The 25,793-nt window shown below is 41.5% G+C and overlaps 1 protein-coding gene across 1 annotated transcript in view; it reads right to left on the bottom strand.

Moving 5' to 3' along the window:
* The window catches only part of syne2b (spectrin repeat containing, nuclear envelope 2b), a gene marked incomplete at its 5' end in the record, with an annotated part of 175,557 nt that overhangs the window by 14,578 nt on the left and 135,186 nt on the right, over nt 1-25,793 (bottom strand). Inside the window, 5 exons of the mRNA XM_083998509.1 lie at nt 2,102-2,252; nt 2,996-3,183; nt 8,376-8,538; nt 21,432-21,598; nt 24,022-24,180. Of these exons, the coding sequence (XP_083854635.1) occupies nt 2,102-2,252; nt 2,996-3,183; nt 8,376-8,538; nt 21,432-21,598; nt 24,022-24,180 (828 nt within the window). The remainder of the gene's footprint in view (nt 1-2,101; nt 2,253-2,995; nt 3,184-8,375; nt 8,539-21,431; nt 21,599-24,021; nt 24,181-25,793) is intronic.

Here is a 25,793-nt window from a genome sequence, read left to right on the forward strand (position 1 = left end):
GGAGTCGAGTCCAGATTACCAGGCAGGCACTAATCTGTGTTTCTAATCCACACTGACACATCAAAGGTTACCTGTGTGTGTGTCTGTGTGTGTTTGCATGACAGGACACCTGAACCTGAATCTGCACTCACACATAAACTGTTACAACAATCTACTGATTCAAATAACACAGAAAATATAAGACAAACTGAATTTAAGGACATAAAATCCAAACTGTGAAAAAAAAAAAAAAAAAAAAAGGTTTTGAAGGAAACGCTGGAGAAACAACAACAAGATGCTGCTTTGATTTATCACATTAAAAACCAAACTCCAGACCAGACGACTAAGTTTTGGGGTTTTTGTTTTTATCATTTGGTCTCTGGAACATTTTGGTCCAGACGAAGAGACGTCTCAATATTGACTGGTCAGACTTTCACTGAGTCTTCATTGTTCCCCAGAGGATGAACCTTTTCCTGTGGTGCCATCTGCTCTAAATGTCACAAAACTACAAATCTAATCATCAGTTTACCATAGGAATGAACGTGCATGTTCCCCAGAGGATGAACCCTACCATATTAATCTCACCTTCAGTTTCCCATTATAATGTGGAGACATGCTCCCCTGAGGATGAACCTTCTTATATGTATTCAGTCCTTGAACTTTTCCTGAGGAGCCGTCTGCTCAAAACTTCATCATATAACAACAAAAATCTTAATTTCATTATCAGATTACCATAATAATATAGATGCATGAGGATGAACCCTCACTTATTTAGTCAGGCCCTGAACTTTTCCACCTGGTACCATCTGCTCATTAAACAAGAAACCTATAAATCTAATCATCAGTTTTCCATATTAATAGAGACACGTGTTCCCCAGAGGTTGGACTCTTTCTTATTTAACCCTTGAACCTTTTCCTGTGGTGCCATCTGCTCTAAATGTCACAAAACTACAAATCTAATCATCAGTTTACCATAGGAATGAACGTGCATGTTCCCCAGAGGATGAACCCTACCATATTTAGTCGGGCCTTGAACCTTTTCCTGTGGAGCCGTCTGCTCAAAACGTCATCATGTAACAAGAAAAATCTTAATCTAATCTTCAGTTTCCCATTATAATGTGGAGATATGTTCCCCAGAGGATGAACCCTCTTATATATATTCAGTCCTTTAACTTTTCCTGAGGAGCCGTCTGCTCAAAACTTCATCATATAACAACAAAAATCTTAATTTCATTATCAGATTACCATAATAATATAGATGCATGAGGATGAACCCTCACATATTTAGTCAGGCCCTGAACTTTTCCACCTGGTACCATCTGCTCATTAAACAAGAAACCTATAAATCTAATCATCAGTTTTCCATATTAATAGAGACACATGTTCCCCAGAGGTTGAACCAATTCTTATTTAACCCTTGAACCTTTTCCTGTGGTGCCATCTGCTCTAAATGTCACAAAACTACAAATCTAATCATCACTTTACCATAGGAATGAACGTGCATGTTCCCCAGAGGATGAACCCTACCATTTAGTCGGTCCTTGAACCTTTACCTGTGGAGCCATCTGCTCAAAATGTCATCATGTAACAAGAAAAATCTTAATTTTATTATCAGATTACCATATTATATTATAATAGAGACACATGTTCCCCAGAGGTTGAACCCTTTCTTATTTAACCCTTGAACCTTTACCTGCTGAGCCATCTGCTCAAAACTTCATCATGTAACAAGAAAAATCTTAATCTAATCTTCAGTTTCCCATTATAATGTAGAGATATGCTCCCCTGAGGATGAACCGTGTTATATGTATTCGGCCCCTGAACTTTTCCTGTGGAGCCGTCTGCTCAAAACACAGAAAAACTCTAAACCTAAAGATCAGTTTACATGTAGATGCATGTTCCCCAGAGCCTGAACCTTCTCCTTCTAGATCAACCTTTCCTCTCAGGTCCATCACTCAGATGTTCTGGACCAAACAGAGACATGAGACATGAGGCCGATGTTTCTTGGCGTCTCGTCAGTCGTGTCTCTGTCCAAACTTCTGCCACAGTGAAGGATTATTTAAAAAAAAAAACACACACACACACACACAGAGAGAGACAAAGGCTGCGGTTGCTTCCTCACCTCGAACTTCTTCAGCTCCTCCTTGGCGCTGGTGTAGAGGACGTCGGCCGACTCGGGGCTGGCCGCCGTCAGCTCGGCCGTCCTCAGCCAGTCTTCAAAGCGCGAGTAGTCGTCCAGGAACTTACACCAGAGACGCCACGTCTCCTCGATCCTGAAGAAACCATCAGGGGTCACATGACTCACATCCGTCCGCCTGCAGTTTTATATGTTCATCTGTGTGTGTGTGTGTCAGAGCGTTTTGGAGTTGTTGGATTGTGTATTTGATGAGTTTGATGAGGGAAACCAAGAAATCCCATGAGCCTCCGTAGCGTAGCTCTGAGCAGCTCACGGCTCTGCTCCGCCGTTCTAAAAATAGCTTGCACCGACAATTAAAGGTAACGAACCTACTTCATGGCAATGGGCCAATTTGCCAAAATGTTGAACTATCTCTTTAAATATGTTGACGTGATGGTGACTCACACTGTGGATGCATAAAGTAAATAAAGAGAGATTCAAGAAAAGATTCAAATTTGTTGAATGAAAATATTAGAAAACTAAAACCTTTTTCTGTTTTTCTATGTAGTGATAGTTTCAGTTTGTGGAAACTGACAAACCTGTTGATTTGTTCTTTACTTATTATGGAATATAAACGCTATAAACTCAGAGATGAACTCTATCTGACTATAAAAACAGCCTCAGCATGTTCTCCTGAGGATGAACCCTCTTATATTCAGTTCCTTGTGGAGCCTTCTGCTCAAAACACAGCCATTAACACAGAAAAACTCTAAACCTAAAGAACAGTTTACATGTAGATGCATGTTCCCCAGAGACTGAACCTTCTCCTTCTAGATCAACCTTTCCTCTCAGCTCCATCACTCAGATGTTCTGGATGTTCTGGTGTGTGTTTATTCTCACCTCATCCTCCTCTCCATGGACATGGCGCAGATGTTCCTCCAGCGGCGGTCCAAGCTGCGCGTCGTCTGCTGGATGGAGTCGTTCTCCGAGTCGCTGCCGCAGGCGTCGGCGTCGTGCAGCAGGACGTCGCACAGCGTCAGCACCGACGCCACGCTCTCCGTGTGCTGCTCGATGTCGCGCTGCAGGTCCTGAAGGTCAAACACACACACACACAGATACAGCTCAGTAAACGATGCAGGAGAAGACGCTTCAACAGTGATGAGCGTTGAGGAGGAAACAAGCATCAAACTGATCTAGAGTCAGGTGGTTAAAGGTCAGAGAGGTCAAAGCTCGTCCTTCAGCATCTCTGCACATGTGATGTGACCATCTGTTACCACGTGAACCAGGGACTGCATGGAGATCATGAAGAGTTAAAGGAGACGAGTCAAGATTCCTCAACCTGCAGATTATTTTCACGATTAATCCAGAAACACATGTTCAGCGCTACAGATGATTAGAAACTAGACGTAGAATTTAATATTTATATAAATGAGATGGAGACAAGGATCATCTGTTGTTTGCAAACGTCTAAATAAAGGTTTCGATTAATCTGAAGAGGTTAGCTCTGAAACTCAAGACAAGTTAAAGGATTTTTCCAAAGATTTTAAAAGTCCTTGAACGTGTTTTCTAGAGTTTTTCTCTTTGCAGCTGCCAAACTGGTGGTAAAGCAGTGTTCACATCACATCACTGAGTTTAGGAAGGTTTTGAGAAGGAAATTACCAAATCCTGCACACTCAAAAAGTCACTGTGCAGATTTAAAGGGATAGTTCAACATTTTGGCAAATTGGCCCATTGCCATAATCCCTATAGTTTTAGGAGTAGGTCTCTGCATTTGCCTCTAAAACAACTCTGTCTGGTAACGTTGTGTTATTATCTCATAGTGTGGTGAATGTGCAGCTCACAACTTGTCCACCAGAGCGTTGTGGAGTTGTTGGATTGTGTATTTGATGAGTTTGATGAGGGAAACCAAGAAATCCCATGAGCCTCCGTAGCGTAGCTCTGAGCAGCTCACGGCTCTGCTCCACCATTCTAAAAATAGCTTGTAATTAAAGGTAACGATGCATAAAGTAAATAAAAAACTGCATTTACAGCTGGAATTTGTTGAATGAAAATATTAGAAAACTAAAAGAACATTTTTCAGTTTTTCTATGAAGTGATTTTTTGTAAACCGTCAACCTGTTGATTTGTTCTTTACTTATTATGGAATAAGAAGAAAAATAAGAAAACGCTATAAACTCAGAGATGAACTCTATCTGACTCTATAAAAACAGCCTCAGCTTTTCTGATATTTTTTGGGTGAGTGTGCACGAGTGTGTGCACGTGCAGCCCCTCCTGAGTCCTGACTGACTGACAGCACTCTGCTGCTTTGTTCAAAAGTTACCACTCTCTGGGTTGCCATGGTGACGGGTGAAGGCTTTAAAGAGCCCATCGACACAGGAGCCGTTTCAGCCGTCCCTCATCCACTAATGGAGAGAGAGAAAAAGAAGAAGAGGAGGAGGAGAAAAGTCCCGTCTTTTTCAGTTTTCCTTCTCTATTCTTTCCTCTCATCTGTGGTGAACGGTTTGACATTTTTTACACCTGTCAGAAAAAACCCCCAAAAAACTACGACTTCTGTCAATCAAGCTGTGGCCCTGCCTCCTCTGACAGGTTTCATTCACTGTTGAATTTATTCACTGTTTCCTGATTGGTCGACTTTCTGAAACCTGCTGCTTTTCTAAAAAAACGACAAAAAAGTCTAAACTAACATACTGATGTAATGTAACATGTTTAGAGCCTACAGTTTAGCTGTGGTCCTGGTCTCTGAACTGAAAATATAAACTTATATAAACTTGATTTTACTTTCAGAAGCAGCCGCCACAAACTTAGACCTCCACTTTTTATCATAAAAAAATAATCGTTCCTGCTCTAATATAAATAAATTAGGCTAAAAACAGTTCAGTCAATTCAATAATGTAATAGTAATAAGATTAACAGAATAGAAAACGGCTCTAATAAAGTAAATTCTCTGATATCATAAGACTTAACAGAGGATTTAGTCTTTCAATAATCTACTGCATCTCAATATCAGAATATCCTGGAAAAGTTCATTTATTTTAGTATAAAGTTCAATTCAAATAGTGAAACTCATAAAATATACAGATTCATTACACACAGACTGAATTATTTCATGTCTTTATTTCTTTTAATTGTAATGATTATTGCTTACTTTTAATGAAAAGCCTAAATTCAGTATCTCAAAAAGTAGGAACATAGTGAAAAAGTTCACCACTGTAACCTGCTGGTGTCACAAGCCTTTAAATGGTCTCGGTTAGGAAGACTTTATGATTAATTTTATTCCATTTTCCAACTTTACATCTGCACTTTAATTCATTTTAACTTATTTTATGGTATGTCCCTGTGCTGTCTTTATTCTGTGTTAGTTTGTGCTCATTTGGATGAATCTGGAAGTCTCTGACATCTGAGTTTTACTCTATTCGACTCCTGACTTCCATCATATTCTCATTTATTGAGATGCACCTGCTTATATATAGATACTATATATACACACATATACGGCCCTGTTGATTCTAAACCAGTGAGCTGAACTGACTCTAGTTCGTTGTGTTGTTCGGTGAAGCTGTTGTGTTTCTCAGCTCCATTAACAGCAGCAGCAGGTGAACAGAGATGAACTCAAACTGAATGTTTTTAACACAAAGGTGAAAAAGAAAAAACCCTGCAGAGAACAAAGACCAAGGTCCTGATGTGGTCAGAGGAACAGATGTGATCCAGATGTTGGGCGACTCTCTGCTCCTCCACCTCCTTTCCTTTTCCTTTGCTTTTAGTTGAAGCAGCGTCGCCGCGGACGACAAATGGACAAACAGGATGAAATCCATTTGCTTTATTCTGAACCCCCCCCTCCCCTCCTCCTCCCCCCATCGCTGCATTAGCGACGCTGCGGCCCAGCGGGGACGGCTGAGGCTCGCTGAGACTTCACTCTGCAGCAGCACATTACTACTCGCCTCTTTGGTTATTATGGGCTGGACGCACACACGCATCACCAGAGAGAGTGAGAGAGTGAGTGAGGAACTTCCTGCAAAATAATTCACCTCCAGAGTTTCCTGTGGTGACTCCACTCGGCTCCGACGCCTTTTTAGGCCTTTTTTATTTAAACTGTGTGTGAGAGTGTTTCCTCCTGCTAAACACTCATTTTTTTAAACATTTTTCACTTTCTGTCTTGAGATCTCGGTTTCTCTCGGTGAAGACGAAGACGAAGAGATGTGGAGGAAGGAAACTTTTTTAAATTAAAGCAGAAGTAAGTGATATATTTGTGTTAATATAAGTCTTAAATAGTTCTATCTTCCGACAGAAATCACTTACATAGAGTGTTTGGTCTGAAACACGGGTCTGTCAGTCCCTCTGCTCTGCTCTGAGCCGAGGAGAAAACATTTATCGTATCCTACAGTTTTTATCCAATGAGGAGAGAGAACGGCATGCAGGGCTGTGTGTGCAGCCAAGGGACGCCGTGAATGTGGCGACGTAGGGACGAGGACTGTTATGGTGCGTTCAAGGAAACTCGTAACTCCGACCTGTGAAGTTGTACCAGTTCGATCTGGTACGAGTTCACGGGTCAGAAGTTACGAGTGGCCGTTATAGTGACTTTCACAGGTAAAACAGGCCGGAAAAACACGAGTGGGTTGCCTGGAACGCTACAAAGTCGTAAGTTGTGACTTGAAGCTGTAATTTACGATTTCAAAAGCCTGCCTGGAACGCAGCATTAGCGAAAACGACCGGATCGCTTACTTCTGCTTTAAATAAAAATGTAATTTGTTCCCAATTTGCTAATAGAGAATTAAATCTTGACTCTAGAAATCCCAACTTGATCCTGTCTTATCATCATTTAACGATCAATCCAACATCGATTATCAACTGTTGAACTGTTACCTAGCAACCGCTCTTTTCACATCCCTCTCGTCTCTTCTCCTGCAGGTAGCTATTTTTTGTAGATTTGTTTCTGATCCCAAAACAACAACAACAACAGCAGCGATGACAACATGTTGGTTGTGTTGGTTATTATGGACATTAGGACGGATTATTAACACTTCTCCCAGAGAGCACCGACCCAAAATCACCATGGTAACCAGACAACATGAGAGGTCTGTTTGGATCTGACACTTTTTCCGAAGTTGTGTGTCTGATGCTCGGAGCAGAAAATTGAGCCGTAATTTCTGATTTAAGGCGCCCGGACTATTTGTCACCTTTTATAGAGGAAGCTCTAAAAAGCAGCAGATCCCATAATAGTACTGCTAATTATAATAATAAGAGCTAATGCAGCCTGACAGCCTGCTAAATATTCATGAGCTCCAACCTCCCACTCACCTCCACCTGCTGCTGCTGCTGCTGCCAAACAGCCTCTAATGACCAGATCGCCCTCATTTCCTCACACAAAGCTGTAGCTGTTTATCATCTGGATGTTTTAAAGGGATACGCCAAAAAAAAAAAGTATGTGTCTTGCCTCACTCCCGAGTCCATGACCAGCAGATAGACACCATCCTTTCGACTGTGCGTGCAGTAACAAGGGAGATAGAGCCGTATCGCACGTAATTAGCTTGTATAGTGTATCGGTAGTGTTAGCCTGCCTCCACCTAAAGTCATCAGAGAAACTCTTCAGCAGCTCTAAACGGAAACCGGCGGGCCGATCTTGGTCTCAGAGCTGACAAAACTCTCCGGTAAGGCATCTTGAGCGGTCAAATGCCGCTAACGGGACGAGATCGGTCAAAACGGAGGGTTCAAGCAAAGACGCTTTATTTTGGTTCAAGCTAGCTACATCGAGGGTAGGTTAGCTTCCTATTTCAAAGTAAAAGCACAAATTCTATCGTCATGGTTTTCTGTGTGTAAAGGGCAACGGGTGTTTTATTTTGTGAAAGTAACCGGAAGTGCGTTGGTCACAACGGCTAGCTTGAGTAGCGCCGAATTCGTCCGAACAAAATTGTAAACAGCTGGTATTTAGACAAATTAACGACACACTGCTGATCTAAACGGCTACTTTCTCGCCTAAACATGTTTGAAATGTCGATAAAGTGATATATTTACAGAGTTTAGAGCTAAAATGAAATCAGCTTCTGACTGCTGGTTTCAGCTCGGGTAGGAGGCAGGCTAACACTACCCATACACTTCCAGTGTTTGAGCTAAGCTAATTACGGGCGATACGGCTCTATCTCCCTTGTTACTGCACGCACAGTCGAAAGGATGGTGTCTATCTGCTGGTCATGGACTCGGGAGTGAGGCAAGACACCTAAAAAGAAGATGTTGGCGTATCCCTTTAAAGCTGGAGATGCTGCAGACGGAGCGGACGGCGTCTCACCTGCTGCTCGGCCAGTTTCCTCTGGATCTCGTCGCTGTGGCAGACGCCGTACACCACCGGCTTGGCCAGCTCGGCCTCGATGCGCGACAGCCACGTCCTCAGGTTGCTCATGTTCTTGTCCAGCTGCTGCACCGTCACCAGCGTCTCCTTCAGCTTCCTCACCCTGCACGGACACAAAGACAGAGAGAGAGAGTTTATTTATAAAGTTTATTTACAAACTGTTTGTCTCAAAGGAGTTTTACACAGCATCATTACAACATCTCTGTCCTTAGACCGTCACATCCACTGAGGAAAAACTCCCAGGAAAACCCTAAACTGTGAATAAATGTAGATAAGATCGTTCCTCTGGGTTTTCTCTTTCCTGTTTTGTACAAATTGAATGAAACAACCACGATCAGTGAGGAGTTAGTCGATGCTTCAACACTGATGACTCTGGTTTCCAATGCATAGTTAGTTACATCTTTTTTTAAAAAGTTCATATTTCTGATCTTATATCTACACCGCCCGTCCAAAAAATAAAGTCACGCACTCTAATATTTCATTGCACCGCCTTTAGATTTGTTTACAGCATGCATTTGCTGTGGCATTGTTTCAATAAGCTTCTGCAACGTCACAACATTTATTTCCGTCCAGAGTTGCATTAACTTTTCATAGATTCTCTGTGGGGTTCAGGTCTGGACTTTGTGGTCACATTGGACCATGTTTCTTCCTTGAAGATGATGGTTCCTCACTCTCCTTCCAGTCTTTAATAATGTGGATTTAACAATCTCCTTAGACGTTTTATTTTCTTGATGCCAATAATTTGACCCTACTGAAACAGATTAACACAGACTGCATCAGTTCGGGTTAAATAAGTTATTTCCAGCTGAAACATCATCATCCATGCAGTAATTATCCAATGGGAGGCTCTGACCTGTTAGCTTAGTTAAATCCAGGGGCAGTGTGTATTCAAACAGGAGGAACAGATGATGTTTGATCAGGACTATTTTCAGTGGCGGATGAATTCACACTTCACAATTCACACTACAGTGTGTGAATGTGTGTAATAAAGAATCATGTGACATTGCAACAGATTCTGCATCAAAACCTTTTATCTTTATGTTCATAAACACATTCGTCTTTTTCTATTTTGCAAAACTGCAACAAACTGATTCCAAAGCAGCTGAATTATCTTAACTTATGGTGTAAGATTCAGTTTTTGTCATGCGCTGCTCACTAAACTAAACTTCAACCAGTGTTTCAATACAAGTCGCTGTACTTGTATAGTGACAATAAAGGCCGATTCTGATTGTGAATACAAAAACAACAGTTTGCAGACAGAAGCTCCTCCCTGTCTGAACTGATCTGAGGTCAGAGCTGAGTCTCAGCGTCGACACCACCTCATCACGTCACGCAACAGAAATGTCAGGAATCGCAGAAATGTGGAGAGTCCGTCTGGTCTACACCCGTCATTGTTGTCACGGCGACTCATCATCATCATCATCATCATCATCATTATCATCGTCATCGTTGTCATGGTTCTCACGTCCCGACACAACAGGAGCCTTCATGACTGACCTACATCTGACTGATCTGAGAGCTGCTGCTGCCGCATTCCTGAGCTGCTCCCAGGTCAGTGACCTACATCGCTTCATAACGGTGACACAGTGAACTGCTGCTGCCCTCACACACACTAACACACACACACACACACACACACACACACACACACACACACACACACACACACACACACACACACACACACACACACACACACACACACACACACACTTATATACAGTATATTCAAACAAGTGCAGAGACCTTTCCCTGCTCTTCAGCCCAATACTGGATTTATTTATTTTTTTAAATATAATTGTTGAAACTTTTTACTCACACAAACTAAAAACCTCCTGTTGTGGATTAAAAATAAATCTCTTCTCATTCCTTCTTTAAAAACACACAGACTGTTTTCTTTACCAGTGAAATAAGAGGGAGAACGCCCACCACTCTTTTATTGTGAAGGTGATTCTCTGTTTTTACTCTTTATCTTATTCATCTATGTTTATAGCTTCTTCTTCTTTTTTAATCTTCTTTTATACTTCTACACGTCTTTTCTACTTTGTGTATGAACTTTTACCTTTGATGTGAAGCAGGCTTATTTTTTGTGTAAGATTTCTACATCTAATTGTGTAATGTCTTTCTGCTTTTTCTATGTTACCTGCTTATATTAGGACAACAGATTAAATTTAGCAACTGTGCTGCTAACTCCGGCATATTTACATTGATGCTTTTCGCTGATATGTTGATTAATGTGCATTGTCCTCATCAAATAAATAAATAAATGTATTCTATTCTGTATTTATCTAGAGCTGAGAAGAAGAGTGTGCTGCTTCAATCTGAATGAAAACCTGCTTGTTTCACCTGTGTGAAGTTACATCAGCAGGATGTTTGAAGCTGTAACTGCACTCTGCCTTCTGGTTTATTTTACTGCTGATCACAGGTTGTTTTATATTTGTTCTGTTCTGACATTTTTGCCTTTATGTTCACTTATGTTTTATTTTGTTGAGCTTTTATTTTGGTAAGGAGGAAGTGAGGCAATATGCAATTGATCTGTTAGGTCATCCGTTTTAGGTGTTGCTGATCAGATGCACACAGGTTTTTAAGTATCTCTATTGATTTCTATTGGAAATGTGGTTTATAAAGGATTTTGGACTTTTGTTTAGTTTTCAACGACAGAAGTAAAACTGATAAACTTCACATGGACACTCACGTCATTTCACTCATGCACACGTTAACACACCACCGAGAGAAAGGTCACTATGGCAACAATCTTATAGTTGCAGTAACAAGAAGTTCATCCTCTACAAAACCAACTGCTCATGTTTTGGTTCAGTTTTCCTTTCTCGGCTCAGTAAAGGAAGTGGAGGTTTGACATCCATGATTTTTCCTTTAGTATCTGAAACTGTAAAACTCACTAAACTTGATGCAGCTGCAGCAGCAACATCTGCATCAACATCTGCAGCTCCAACACGTCTCAGTGTTTCTGATCAGCAGCCAATCGGCAACAGTGTTAATGAGGTGCTCTGTGTGTTTCATGCTGCTGCTGCTGCTGCACATCAGGCAGCACATCTGGATGATGCAACGCTGCAACAAGCTGCAGAAATCACACACACACACGCCTCACTCACACACACACACACACACACACACACACACACACACACACACACACACACACACACACACACACACACACACACACACACACACACACACATCACAGCAGCTGCATTTGGCTTCTTCACTCTCTGACTCATTAAAACAGTTTGTACGATTAAACAGATAATTAGACGTTGGAGCTGCAACAACACAGAGAGGAGGAGGAGGAAGAGGAGGAGGAGGAGGAGGAGGAGGTGTGTGTCTGGTGATGCAGCTGTTGCGTTGTGTGTGTTGTGTGTTGTTGTGTTGTGTACATGCAGGTGTGTGTGCGCTCAGAGCTGCAGGATGTGAGGACGTGGCGGTTCCTGAAGGGGCGGAGAGAAACATCAGTGACATCAAAACCATGCTGCTATGACCGCACACACACACACACGCTTTAAAGGCTCAGTGCATCAACACACACACACACACACACACACACACACACACACAGACACAGACACACAGACACACACCTGCTGTCCGAGCTCCCTCCCTCCATCATCATGTCTAAATACCATCACACACACCAGACACACGGAGCGGAGCTGAGTCGCGTGCGTCCGCCTGCACCGACAAAGCTCAGCCCATCCCCCGTCTCTGCTGCTGCTCGCCGCCGCCTCTCCTCCTCCCCCTCCTCCTCCTCCTCCTCCTCCTCCTCCTCCTCCTCCTCCTCCTCTTCGTTAACACAACAAAACCCCGACGTGTTCCCCTTTCACCCCTCAGCCTCCTGACGGCGGCTCGGCATCAGGACGAGAGCGAGAGCTACTTACAGGCTGGTGAGGAGGCGACTCCACGGCGACGGCTCATCCGCTAGCAAACACACAGACACACACCCACACGCACACACCTCCCTCCCTCCCCCAATCACTCCCCTTCCTTCTTACTCTGCAGTCAGTCTGTCCCCTCCTCCTCCTCCTCCTCCTCCTCCTCCTCCTCCTCCTCCACACAGCTGGATGCTCTGACAGGTTCACTCCAGGTTACAGAGTCAAAACAACGTTCATGTTCACTCAGGCTGCAGAATACTACTACTATAATAATAATAATAATAATAATAATAATAATAATAATATAAAATGATAGTAATAATATTGGACAAGTGAGAGAATGCTATTATAAAGGCATGAATTAGTCCTAAGCACAGCTGCTATCAGTAGATAGATAGATAGATAGATAGATAGATAGATAGATAGATAGATAGATAGATAGATAGATAGATAGATAGATAGATAGATAGATAGATAGATAGATAGATAGATAGATAGATAATTGTTAAACTTTTTTGTTGGTTTTTTGGTTTGTTTTTATTATTCTCGTTTTTAATCATCATTTATTCATTATCTTTTAGTCTCTTTTAGTGCTTTTGTCCAATTGAAACTCAGAAAAGGCCAAAAATACTCAACTTATAACAATATAAAGACTCTGGGTCCAACTGAAGTCATTTTAAATTCGCTTTTAACTGACGGACATGATGGATAAAAAACATTACTTAAAAGTTGAATCTTCTATTTCTGTCATTTACTGAGGAGACAATTTGGTAAAGCAGCTTCTTTTCCTTCAGGTTATAAATGAACATTTACACTTTTCTTATTCTATCAGGTGTTAATGTGACCTATTGTTTTTTCTTTATTCTGTTGGGTTTAAGGAAAAAGATGAATAGATGTGTGCACTAGTTTAGCAGGAAGCTACTTTCCATCAAAACATAAAACATGTTTTGGATTCAAAGAAGCAAAACGTCTAAAAGAAATAAACTTGTGTTCAGATCAGACTGGACCATCAGAGCTCAGGGGTGACGTTCACACCTGCAGCTGGTCTACAGTCCTGCATCCAGCTGCATGTCGCTTAGAGACGTAAAAACAAAGGGTCCTGAACGCACCGTGAGATATTCAAGTGCTCATACGGCCCATAAAGTCAACAAAACCCTGTGCGCAGCTCGGCCGTTTGTCCCGACCGTCACCTGTCCGACTCCGAACCGACCCAGCGGGGAAACGTCTCCATCTGCCTCCGACTCCACGGCAGGTGGAGGAGGAGAAGGAGAGGCGAGTAAGAAAGGAGAGATGTAAATCTGAAGCTTCTTTCTGCTCTGACAGAACGACTCTGTTGTGTAAATGTTCAGTTTGGATTTATGGAGAAATGAGCCACAAGGCTGCAGAGCACCTGCTGCACCAGAGAGAAAAACAACAACACAAGAAGAGTTTGGGATTCATACTGAGCTTTACTCAGTGACGTCATGAGCTGAGTCACTTTATTTATCCAACATGAGAAGATGGAGCCGATTTAATTTAATTTCTCTTTCCTATTTTACTGGAAATTCATTCATCATTCATTTCACCCAGAGCTGCTGTGGTTCTGTTGTGATTGGACGTGATTTCTATTTTTCAGCTGCACAAATTAAACATTAATAATCAAAAGCTCAGAGTCCTGGTTCTGTGAGTTTAAAGGTTGTTAGCATCAAATCGCTGCAGCAAAAAACAAAAACAAATTCATATTTCTATTCAATTATTTGTGTGTCCTCTCTGCAGCAGCTTCAACGTCCTGGTCGTTAAATATAAAGAGTTATTAATGTGATCAACAGAGTCACAGAGAGTGAGGGTTGTTTTCAGATTTCGTTCTTCTTTCCCAAACTAAACGGAGATTTAAAAAACAGATGATAAGAGGAGAAACTCTGTGAACTTTATTTTGAAAAGATGAGATGATAAGTGAGTGATTTAAGTTTTAAGACGACGAAAATGATTGTAAAAAACTACATCTCTTCATTCTGCCTCACAGAAACACACACACACACACACTTCATCCCTCCGTCTCACAGTGCCTTTTCCAAAACTTGATAAATCACCATGGTAACACAAAACAAGGCAGCAGCAGCAGCAGCAGCACAAGAAGCGTGGCATCGTCACCATGACAACGACCAGATCTACGGCCACTCGAAGGGATAAGAGAGGTTGGAAGTGAAGTGTGCTCTGTCCATCTTTCTTTCTTTCTTTCTTTCTTTTTCTCTTTCTTTCTTTCTTTCTTTCTTTCTTTTGTCTTTCTTTCTTTCTCTCTTTCTTTCTTTCTTTCTTTTGTCTTTCTTCCTCTCTCTCTTTCTTCTTTTTCTCTTTCTTTCTTTCTTTTGTCTTTCTTTCTTTCTCTCTTTCTTTCTTTCTTTCTTTTGTCTTTCTTCCTCTCTCTCTTTCTTCTTTTTCTCTTTCTTTCTTTCTTTCGTCTTTCTTTCTCTCTCTCTTTCTTTCTTCTTTTTCTGTTTCTTTCTCTCTCTCTTTCTTTCTTCTTTTTCTGTTTCTTTCTTTCTTTCCTCTTTCTCTCTCTCTTTCTTTATTTCTTCTTTTTCTGTTTCTTTCTTTCTTTCTTTCTTCTTTGTTTGTTTCTTCTTTCTTTCGTCTTTCTTTCTCTCTTCCTTCTTTTTCTTTCTCTTTCTTTCTTTCTTTCTTTCGTCTTTCTTTCTCTCTCTCTCTCTTTCTTTCTTCTTTTTCTGTTTCTTTCTTTCTTCTTTCTTTCCTCTTTCTCTCTCTCTCTTTCTATATTTCTTATTTTTCTGTTTCTTTCTTTCTTTCTTTCTTCTTTGTTTGTTTGTTTCTTCTTTCTTTCTTTCTTTCTTTCTTTCTCTCTTTCTTTCTTTCTCTCTTTTATGTCGGTGTTACTAATCATCGCGTGAAAAAGCTCCAGTTTAAATTTACGACTCGACAAACTGCAGTTTACAAACAAAAACAATAAACTGTAAATCTGCACACGCACCAGGTGGAAGAAGAAGGAGGAGGAGGACGATCATGTTTTAAAGACAAACACCTGCCTCTTGCGTGCGTCTTGCTGAGACAATGAGCAGCGCGGCCCTCGGCCCTCGGCCCCCCCGGTGGCCCCCCGGCGGCCGAGGGCCCGTGGACACAAAGGCCGGTGTCAGCAGACGGCAGCTGCTGGGCCGGTGACGCAGCAGCAGCAGCAGCAGCAGCAACAACCCGTTGGTTTTGGGGGACAAAGGCAAAGCGGAGCTGCAGTGTCAACGCTGTAATCCCCCGGCAGGTCAGAGCTCAGCAGCATCTGATACAAGTTACTGAGGCGAGAGCGTCACCGCTGACTCTGGATCAGATCATCCACCACCTCATCGCCACCTCATCGCTGACTCTGGATCAACTCGTGCTCAACATTTTTGCCTCTCACCATAAACCCCTATAGTCACAGCAGTAGGTTCATCACCTTTAATTATCGGTGCATGTTGTTTTGAGATCGGTGGAGCAGAGCCGCGATCAAATACACAATCCAACAACTCCACAACGCTCTGGTGGACAAGTTGTGACGTGCACATTCACCACGCTATGAGATAATAACACAACGTTACCAGACAGAGTTGTTTTAGAGGGAAATTCATGCAAAACTGCTGATGCACGTTGCCTTCAGGGACAGTTTTTCATCAAGCAGTCTCTGCATTTCCCTCTAAAACAACTCTGTCTGGTAACGTTGTGTTATTATCTCATAGCGTGGTGAATGTGCAGGTCACAACTTGTCCACCAGAGCGTTGTGGAGTTGTTGGATTGTGTATTTGATGAGTTTGATGAGGGACGGGGGACCTGTACCGTTCACCTGAGCAGCTCACGTCTCTGCCCCACCAATCTCAAAACAACATGCACTGATAATTAAAGGTAATGAACCTACTGCTTATTATGACAATAGGATAATCTGCAAAAATGTTGAACTATCCCTTTAAACCTAAAAACTGTTGGTTCATTAGTGCAGAAATTCATCAATTTTTCCTCTGAATCAAACCAGAGAAGAACAGATCACAGGTGTAATCAACACCTTGGTGCTAATCAGCCTCTTCTGTCATTGGCTCAGAGAGTTTTGGGGGCGTGGCCTCAGGTGGGCGTGCGGAGCCGGGCTGGATTAGGCTGCAGGAGGTTAAGTGAGGGCTGAAACCCACTGATCTACAAAGCTACTTTCAGCCCTGTCTCTAATTGTTACCCACCGACCATGACACACACACACACACACACACGTTGATGAGTCCGAGACACATTTACATTAACACGATTCCTATATCTGCCTAACTTGGTTTGACTTTTTAATTTTGCCTTTCCTAGCGCCTCACGTTTTTTTTTCTTTTTCTCTTTTTTGTGTTTACATTGAACAAAATGTATCTGTATCAGTTTTTTTCTTTTGTTTCGCTTTATTTTCTCACCTCTTTCCATTTATTTATTTAGTGTTGTTATCATTATTTTTTACTATCTTCATCTTCCCTTATCTTTATTTCTTTTCTTTTCTTTTTTATTGAATTTTAATTTTAATTTAGTTATTCCTCTACCATGCACAAGGTACAGTATGTGATTATTGTTTCTTTACTGTGTTTCAATTATTTGTTAGGTCAAGGTGAGGTCATGTTTTAAGCCTTTCGGGTTTCAACACCTCACCTGCACATTTTTCTTTTCATATCTTTCTCACTAGTAAGAGAGATAAGTAAATGTTTTGTTCTATTTTATATGTGCAAATAAATAAAGTCTAAAGTCTAATCGATCTGATCTGTTCTGACGGTCGTGTGCAGCCATGACCTAAAGACCTGAAGCTCTGAGGTTCTGAGGTTTGAACACACAGACGTGACAGAGATGAAGTGGTTTCCTGATCAATCACTTAATCAGCTTGTGGAGACCAGTCCCCATGTCTGTCAGCTTAGTGGGATTCAAACCCTCGATCCCCCACTCATCCCCCTACCACTTCACCATCAGGCCTCAAATCCCACTGTTTGGTTTTGGCTCAGAATGAAATAAAAATATGAAACATGGATCCAGCTCCAGCTCCAGTTTGTGTGGTCTGTTCTGGCCCGGACTCAAACGAACTTGAGCGATGTTTTTTTTTTTTTTTTTGTAAACGGTTTTAACGGGCGAGGCGAGCCAATCAGATATGAGCATGTCTCTCTCTGTGTGTGTGTAATTAAACCTCCAGCACTGGGAGTGTGACAGCAGCAGCACATTCCTGCAGAGCCGCCGCGCTCGTGCCTCAGCAGCCGCTCATTAACGGGCTTAGCCTTGTTATGCTGGGGGGGGAAGAGGAGGAGGAGGAGGAGGAGGAGGAAGAGGAGGAGGAGGAGGAGGAGGAAGAGGAGGGGGGAGGAAGAGGAGGAGGCCAGATCCACTATTGTGTGTCGTCCTGCTCCCTCTCTCCACTCGGCTCCCTCTCCCATTGTGGAAAGACGGAGGACAGATCTCTGAACCAACAAGCTGTCAGCCGTGATAAAGACCTTCATCCTGCTGCTGCTGCACCGTCACATCACCAAACTGTTTCAGCTCCGACCCAGCGGAGCGTTCAGGAGCCGTTTACACAATCTGACACCACATTCTCCTCTGTTTTAGAGTTTAGTCGTCTTTATTCTATTGGTAAAATAACATTCACTCACTTTCACATCAGCTCCCTGCAGCTGATTCAACATAAAACTCTGACGTTGCTTCCTAACCTGATCAAACATTATGATCACTGATGCTGGATGAATGCATTTCCTTTATAAACAGACCTTCTCTCTTTCTTTCTTTCTTTCTTTCTTTCTTTCTTTCTTTCTTTCTTTCTTTCTTTCTTTCTTTCTTTCTTTCTTTCTTTCTTGTTGTTTCTTGTGTAAGGTTGTAAAATAATGGTTTTATTAATGATGGTTCTATGTTGTTTTTTTTTCTTTGACGGAAAGTACATGCAATAAGGAAGTGTAATTAATAAAAGCTGGGTGAAAAGTCAAAAAGTCTTTCTTTCCTTCTTCTTTCTCTCTCTCTCTTTCTTTCTTTCTTTCTTTCTTTCTTCCTTCCTTTCTTTCTTTTTTTCTTCTTTCTCTCTCTTTCTTTCTTTCTTTCTCTTTCTTTCTTTCTTTCTTTCTTTTTTTCTTCTTTCTTTCTTTCTTTCTTTCTTTCTTTCTTTCTTTCTTTCTTTCTCTCTACTATGACAAATTTCTCCCAAGGGAGACAATAAAAGTAACTAAGCTAAACTACTCTGTTCATAAGTGTTGTTATTGCCATGAATGTGCTTCTTTTCTTTTGCAGAGTTTTATGATTTGTGGAGTCAGAGGAGGAGGTGAAAATGAGCTGAAGCTTCACAAAAACACACAACTAAGTGTTTAATTTTGTTCTTGTTGTGTTGTTTATTTGTTTATTGTAAATGGACCGCGATTAATTTCATTCATTCATTCACTCAAAAGTCGGCCGAGGGCCCAGAGGCAACTTTCAGCTGACCCAGACTGTGAGCACTATCTTGTTGTTTTATGAACTTTGAGGCGAGTCTGGGTTTAGATATTTCAAAAGTGCAGTTAAGTGCTGCTGGCAACTCAGTTTCTGTTCAGTTAAAAGCTTTTTTAAAAATTTGTTTTGATAAGTCTGTGAGGGAAATGAATAAACGTTGTTGTTTCTGTCAAAACTTGTCATTTATTACCTGCTGCTGAAAATGTGCCAGATAAATTATCTTGGTTTGAAAATCTGGTGCAACTGAGTTTGTGAGTGAATAACTCTGAACTAGAGGATAACATAACATAAGTTTGCATAATTCTCTAGGAAAGAGAGGAAGCTCTGGACTGAATTAAACTTATCACTGAGGTCCATCTCCTCCCATTGCATTTTCAAAAAGAATCTGAAGGAATTTTTACTCTCCACAGGAATCTAATTATCTATCCCTACTCGCTCTTTAACTATATTCTCTCTGTCATTGTTCTGCTTTTGTCACATATGTTTTGCTGTTAGTTGCTTCATTAACTCCTGCTGCTATTGATTTCTTGTCTTTTTCTTTTAGGATAAAATAAAATAAGTTTGCATGAATCTCTAGGAAAGAAGGGCGGCGTAACAACGACGACATAAACAAAAGCAGCGATCGACCTCTCGCTTTGATCCTCTGTCATGTAACTGGACGACGACTAGAGAAGATGATGAGTTTCATGTCACATGAGAAGGAAACAGCTTCGTCTCTGCAGCGTTTCAACCACAGCACACACACCACAGCATACACACCACAGGCCTCAGTGTGTTCAATCAAACAGGAGTTGAAATGAAGCAGTAGTATCATCATCAGCAGCAGCAGCAGCAGCAAGCAGCAGCAGCAGCAGCACCATATGGCAGATCTAAGTCGTTCTCATGGAGGATGCCCCCCCCCCCCAGCACCACTTTAACCCATCTGCCTCTGAGCAGCCTCAGTGTCATGAACCTGCTATCCGACCACTCCACATCCATCACCACGGCAACGATCAGTTCAGTTCAGTCCCAGTTTGAACTTGTCAACAGAGACATAACGGTTTGTAACTGAGAAAAAAAACAAACTGGACTGTTGGACGACGGGACAATAAAGTTAGAGACAAAAAAGAACAGGATCCAGATCGTCCTCGTTAGTGGAGAATCGCCCAGGACACAGAGAGACGTTCTCCAGTAATGTTTGGAAACCGTTGAACCAGTTTCAGTTTCTAAACTGTCTCTGCTGCAGCTCCTGCACTGTTAAAGTTGTTGCTATTTTAACTCTGTAAATGTTAGTCTCAGTCCTCATAATAATCATGTGTCTTGATATTTACATTATTCCTCCTCAGCTACAAAGAAAAAAGATGATTTGATGTAAAATCTAAACCATATTTAGTGTAAATAAAATTTGTATTGAACAGAAGAACACAGCACAGAACCTGCTGAAGTCTCCTCCCACTGTTGTCATGGTGACACCAAGTTGTTCAGATGGTTTAACACAAGCAGATACTTTAGTACAACTATTTGAATTATCTGGAACTTATTGAATTACATCCCATAAACCAAAGTGAGACAGAGACACAGAGACATCTGTCACTGCAGCTGTGGTCTGGAGGAAACATCCAGAGTCCAGCTCGACCGAGACCGAGACGAGATCAAGACTCTAGAGAACCACAACACTAGTACTAAACGTCATTACTGATCCTCGTTTGCAGCATTTTCTGCAGCTAAGTCGACACTCTGCTTCCTGTTTACATCAGCACCAACTTTCTTTAAGTGTAAAAATAAAGTTTTTAACTGAACTGACGCTGAAATCTATATGTAACAGGACAGAGTTAGGAGTATTTTGATCTGACTTTTCTAGGCCTTGATGGTCTCGTTACTGTGAACTGGACTTTCATGTCTGTTTAGGATGATGATTTATGTGAACTGTAAAGTTTAATGTCGGTTTTTGTTTTGTTTGTTTTGTCTTTCTTTATGTCTTGTTTTTATTGTGAGCCGCAGATAGCTCATGGTGATCCTTACAAAATCAGCAATCGTGCACGCACATCCAAAAAAAATCAACAGGTGCAGGACGAAAGAGTAACAGAAAAAGGAGAAAAGACGTCCGCACACTGCTCGGTCGAAACGCTGTATGTATCTACTGTATATTACATTTTGGGAGCAACAATAGCAGCATGCAGACATCTTTTCTCCTGATCCTTACAAAATAAACACCTGTAAAGAACTCTTCAGAGCCTTAAAGAGTCTGAAACGTTCAGGTCTCTGTTCTTGTTGGATCTTCTAACAATGACCTGTCCAGAGGAGACGGCTCCTCCTGCACCTGCTTCTTCACCTGTCACTCACATCCCATAATAAAGCTTCTCTTCAAAGTGGCACTAAGCTGCTGCTGCTGCATGGACACACACCACTCTCTCCTCTCTGTCTCTGTGTGGTGGTATTAGATTTGTATTTATGGATTAATAATAATATCACTCTATCCTCTGTTCTCGGCTCTGAGCTTTTCTGTTTTAATCTGCAGCCACAGTGGAACAACAGCTGCTCCGCCTCTTCCTGTTGCCCCACACAACACAACACAACACAACACAACACAACACAACACAACACAACACAACACAACACAACACAACACAACACAACACATGCTGATATAAAAACCGCACGTGAGGAGTTTTTGATAAGAGAAGCATCGTGGACCTACCGGGCCTCGATGTGGTCGAACAGGTGCTGCCAGCGGTCGTTGACGTCCTGCAGCTTGTCGTTCACCTCGGTCTCCTTGGTCTTGTTGCTAGCGGTGATGAGCTGCTCCCCCAGCTGCTTCAGGTGCGTCTTGTTCTCACTGAACAGGTTGATCTCCTCCATGCAGTCCTGGGGAGCCCAGAGAGGAGAGGAACGACACGGCTGATCAATACGGTGATATGTTATCATTAGAGCTGGGCTGATATTCAATAATATCAATCTTAAGGCAATATTTTTCAAGAAATCATTTTTAAATGTATTTATTCATGCAGTTTTGCAGAGTCTGACCGGAAACATTGAATACTCTTATGTAATAGTGATACGAAAAATTAAAGGGACAACGAGGAGTTTCTCCAGCGGCAGAACGAAAAATTCCGTGACAATAAAAAAGTCTCATATTAATGTGGATGAATCTACATCACCACTTGTTAATGGTCCATTTTAGATAAATCTATGGTTTTGTCTCTATCGTTATTTTGTTATTATTAGTGGTGGTGGAAATGCTGGGCGAGCCGACCAGCGTTTCTTTACTTTCGGTTTCGAGGCGAGTCATGAGAATAACACCGCCGAATCGCCGTTTATGTAATCGTCTTTGAACCTCTGACTTTAATTGTTGATGAATGAAAACATGAGTCTGTCTTGCGCCGGTCAAAGAATTTCACGGTGCGCGGAGGCTCATAAATGTAGTGTGAAAACACTTCGCTTTTCCAAAACTCCTCATTGTCCCTTTAACTTATACATAAAAATGCATCAGTATGATAATATTGTACAGCCAAAATGTTGCATTTATATCATTAACTGTGATGTTTAGGAGGAACGGTGTTGAGATGACTATAGAAATTCACCTCTTTTACAGTTTTTGTTGGTTTAAAACATGAATAAACTTTAAATCCTTAAATCTAATGAACTCTTTCTGACTTTGAACAGGAGCTGAGTTCGTTTCTGGAAAACTTCCAGACTCTGAGCGTCCAGACAAAACCACTATATTTAAAGCTCTGCAGGCTTGAAAAGAGTTTAACCCCCCACCAGGGCAGTAAGTTGTTTGGGTTTTCAGGAGCAGAAGCTTTACTACCACACACACACACACACAGTCACACACACACACACACACACACACACACACACACACACACAGTCACACACAGTCACACACACAGTCACACACACACACACAGTCACACACAGAGCATGACAAATGAGCGGCCCCCGGGTCGGGGCCTGAACAGCTGTCGTCTCTTTAACAATCAGAGAGTTTTTTGAAAAGCCGGTGGGACACGACACGACACGTCAGCTCAGAGGACGAGTGACACAGCAAAACAAACAGAGTGGAGGAGAGGTGTGTGTGTGTGTGTGTGTGTGTATTCTGGTCCGAATTAAACTCTAATGTTTCTAAACAAAAGAAACAGACAAATGTTAAAAACGTCTCACAGACTCAGGTCCAACAGGTTTGATGCCAAATGTTTTAAAACAAAACAACAATCTCTTCTCTTCTTTAACTTTGAGCATCAGCTGAGTTGAACCTCTGGTTTTCATCCATGTTCTTTTAAATCCAGATGTTTATCACAGACATCACCTGTGTGTGTTTTCATGTCAGTTATGTTATGAATTATGACGACATCATCTCTGATTTATAGCTCGTCATGATCGTTAAAAAAGAATCTAGAGATGAAAATGTATATATTTTTTTTTTAAATCAGCTTATTCTAATGAAATGATAAAAAGTCATAATGACTGTTTGGATCTAGTTTAAAGTATCATTTACACCATGTTATTGCCTATATGTATAGTGTATATTTTGTCTCTATATATTCTGTACTAATTTTAATTTCAAACTTTATTGCCATGTGTGTTATTATTTGTGCTCTTTGTTCCTTTGGCCGCTGCAACTCTGTAAATATCTGATCTTATATTTATCTTTTTTAATATTACGGTTACTGAACAAAACTATGTGAATTTAATTTTTTAATTTGTCCTTCCTTCCTTCCTTCCTTCCTTCCTTCCTTCCTTCCTTCCTTCCTTCCTTCCTTCCTTCCTTCCTTCCTTCCTTCCTTCCCTTTGTCCTTCTTCTTCCTTCCACTTTTGATCCAATTGACCTGATCTGTTCCCTATCCCTCCATCTTTCTTTCCTTCCCTTTCCTCCCTTCTTCCTTCCTTCCTTGAACAAATCTGTTCCCTCCCTCCATCTTTCTTTCCTTCCTTTTTTCCCTCCCTTCCTTCCTTCCCTTTGTCCTTACTTTTTCCTTCCTTTTTGACCCAACTGACCCAATCTGTTCCCTCCCTCCTTCTGTCTTTCCTTCCTTTTTCCCTTCCTCCTTCCTTCCTTCCTTCCTTGACCCAGGACAGGAGGACAACAGGAGGGTTAAGGTATTATTTCCAAATTCATAAATCCAATGCTTTTAAGCCATTTTTAGACCCCGCGGGAACCCTGTATATAGTATAGTATATGTATATATATCTACTGTTATTATCCCAGTGCCAGTGTTGAATGATGGGGTGTGTGTATATGTGTGTGTGTGTGTGTGTGTGTGGGTCTCTGTGCTTCAGCCTGCTACCTTCTTGAGCTTCTCCACCATCTCCTCGATGTTCAGGTCCGAGTTGTGCGCCACCTTGTTCTCCATCTGCGTGAGCCACTCACACAGCTCCTTGTTCTTCTGGTTGAAGATGATCCAGGCGTTGAGTCGGTCGGCGATCTCCTGTTTACGCAGAGACACCTGACACAAAGAGGATCGGATGTGATGGACACACACACAGTTAATAAGCTCATTAATAAAAGATGCTTTACTATCACTAGTGTGTGTGTGAGCATCTTATCTGATGCAGCTCACACACACACCCATCACCTGAGCATCATCTTAATTTGATTTGATTGGATGATGACAGTGTTATGAAGACAGTGTACACAGGAAGAGTCTGCAGAGCTGAAGTAGTTTGATTCAGAGTGAGTTTTAGAGACTTAAACGGCTCAATCTCATCATTTTAAGGATTATTTTGAAGATTTATGAAGCTGTTTTATCAGTTCAGTCTTCACTTGATAAGTTTGAGCTTCTGATAATAACGGCTCAGGTTAAAAAACAACGAGGATGTGCATCAAAACAGTTTTTCTAAACTTAAATACACTGAAATTTGCACCATGATCGAAAGAGTCAGAGACAAATGGACAGATGAAGCTGATACAATAACAGCACAACTACCAACACACAAAGATCGTTTCATTTCACTGTTTCATCCACTACACAGGATAAATTCCTGAAACTTTCCCTCATGTTTTCTCTCAGATTATAAACTTATTATTATTATATGAATATCTATTTATCTATAAGATTGATAGACTCAACCGGAGCTGCCTTGTTCTTGTTCTGTCAGTTATTTTACTTTTAAAACACATGTATTGTCCATGTCTGTGTTGTCTAGTTGTCTAGTGTGAATGTTTATTGCTTTATTCAGGGATGCAAACGGGTCAGGACCAAAAAAGAGAGGAATTGTCTGGCGGGGGATCACAGAAAGGTCAATTTCCAGTAGTTCAACCCCAACCAAGTATTGAGTGCATATAGATGGACAGTTTTCAGAAGGCCAACATTTCTATATTAAAAATGCTTTAAAAAAATAAAAACCATTGCAATATTTCAATTTTGGAGATGGTCTTCACTGAATGTTAGTCATAATTATTACTATTAAAATAAACTGAAGAAATAAAGACATGGGATTTAACATCCCATTCAGTGTGTAATGGACATATAGGCCTATATAATGTGTTAGTTTCACTTTAATTGAACACATTCTACATCGCGGAGGCGACGTCTCTCCTTCACCTCTGAAACGGGGCAGAGCTCCGTGGGAGACACCTGCCTGACACAGCAACGGACATGCACGGGGGGAAACGGCAGCGCCGTCGCACCGAATGCACGCGGATACGCGCCGCTTTGGGTAACGAGCGCGCACGTCGCGTCTACATTGGAGGTGAATAGGTCGGCTGTTACCAGTGTAATCAGAGACCATGAATGAGTTGTCGCACACACTGAGGTGAGCAGCAGAGCGGCCGCTCCAGCTGCCTGGTGTCCCCATTACGCACCACGCGTCTTTTCAGTCACTTGTCCAAGTTCTCCTTTACTGTTTTTTTTCGAGACAACACTCATTTCTCTCTCTCTCTCTTTTACTGGCGGTGTCAGCTGATGTGCACATCTGCAGCAACCCAAACAAATGCACATGTTACTGTTGACTGGCTCTATTGGTTATTTGTATTGTCTGCCAAAACATGGATGAATGAAACCTCTCGACCACGTCTCATATTTCTATCGAGGAAAAGTTATTTCACAATTTATAGACA

This window comes from Trachurus trachurus (genome assembly GCF_905171665.1).
Source record: "Trachurus trachurus genome assembly, chromosome: 22".
NCBI lineage: Eukaryota > Metazoa > Chordata > Actinopteri > Carangiformes > Carangidae > Trachurus > Trachurus trachurus.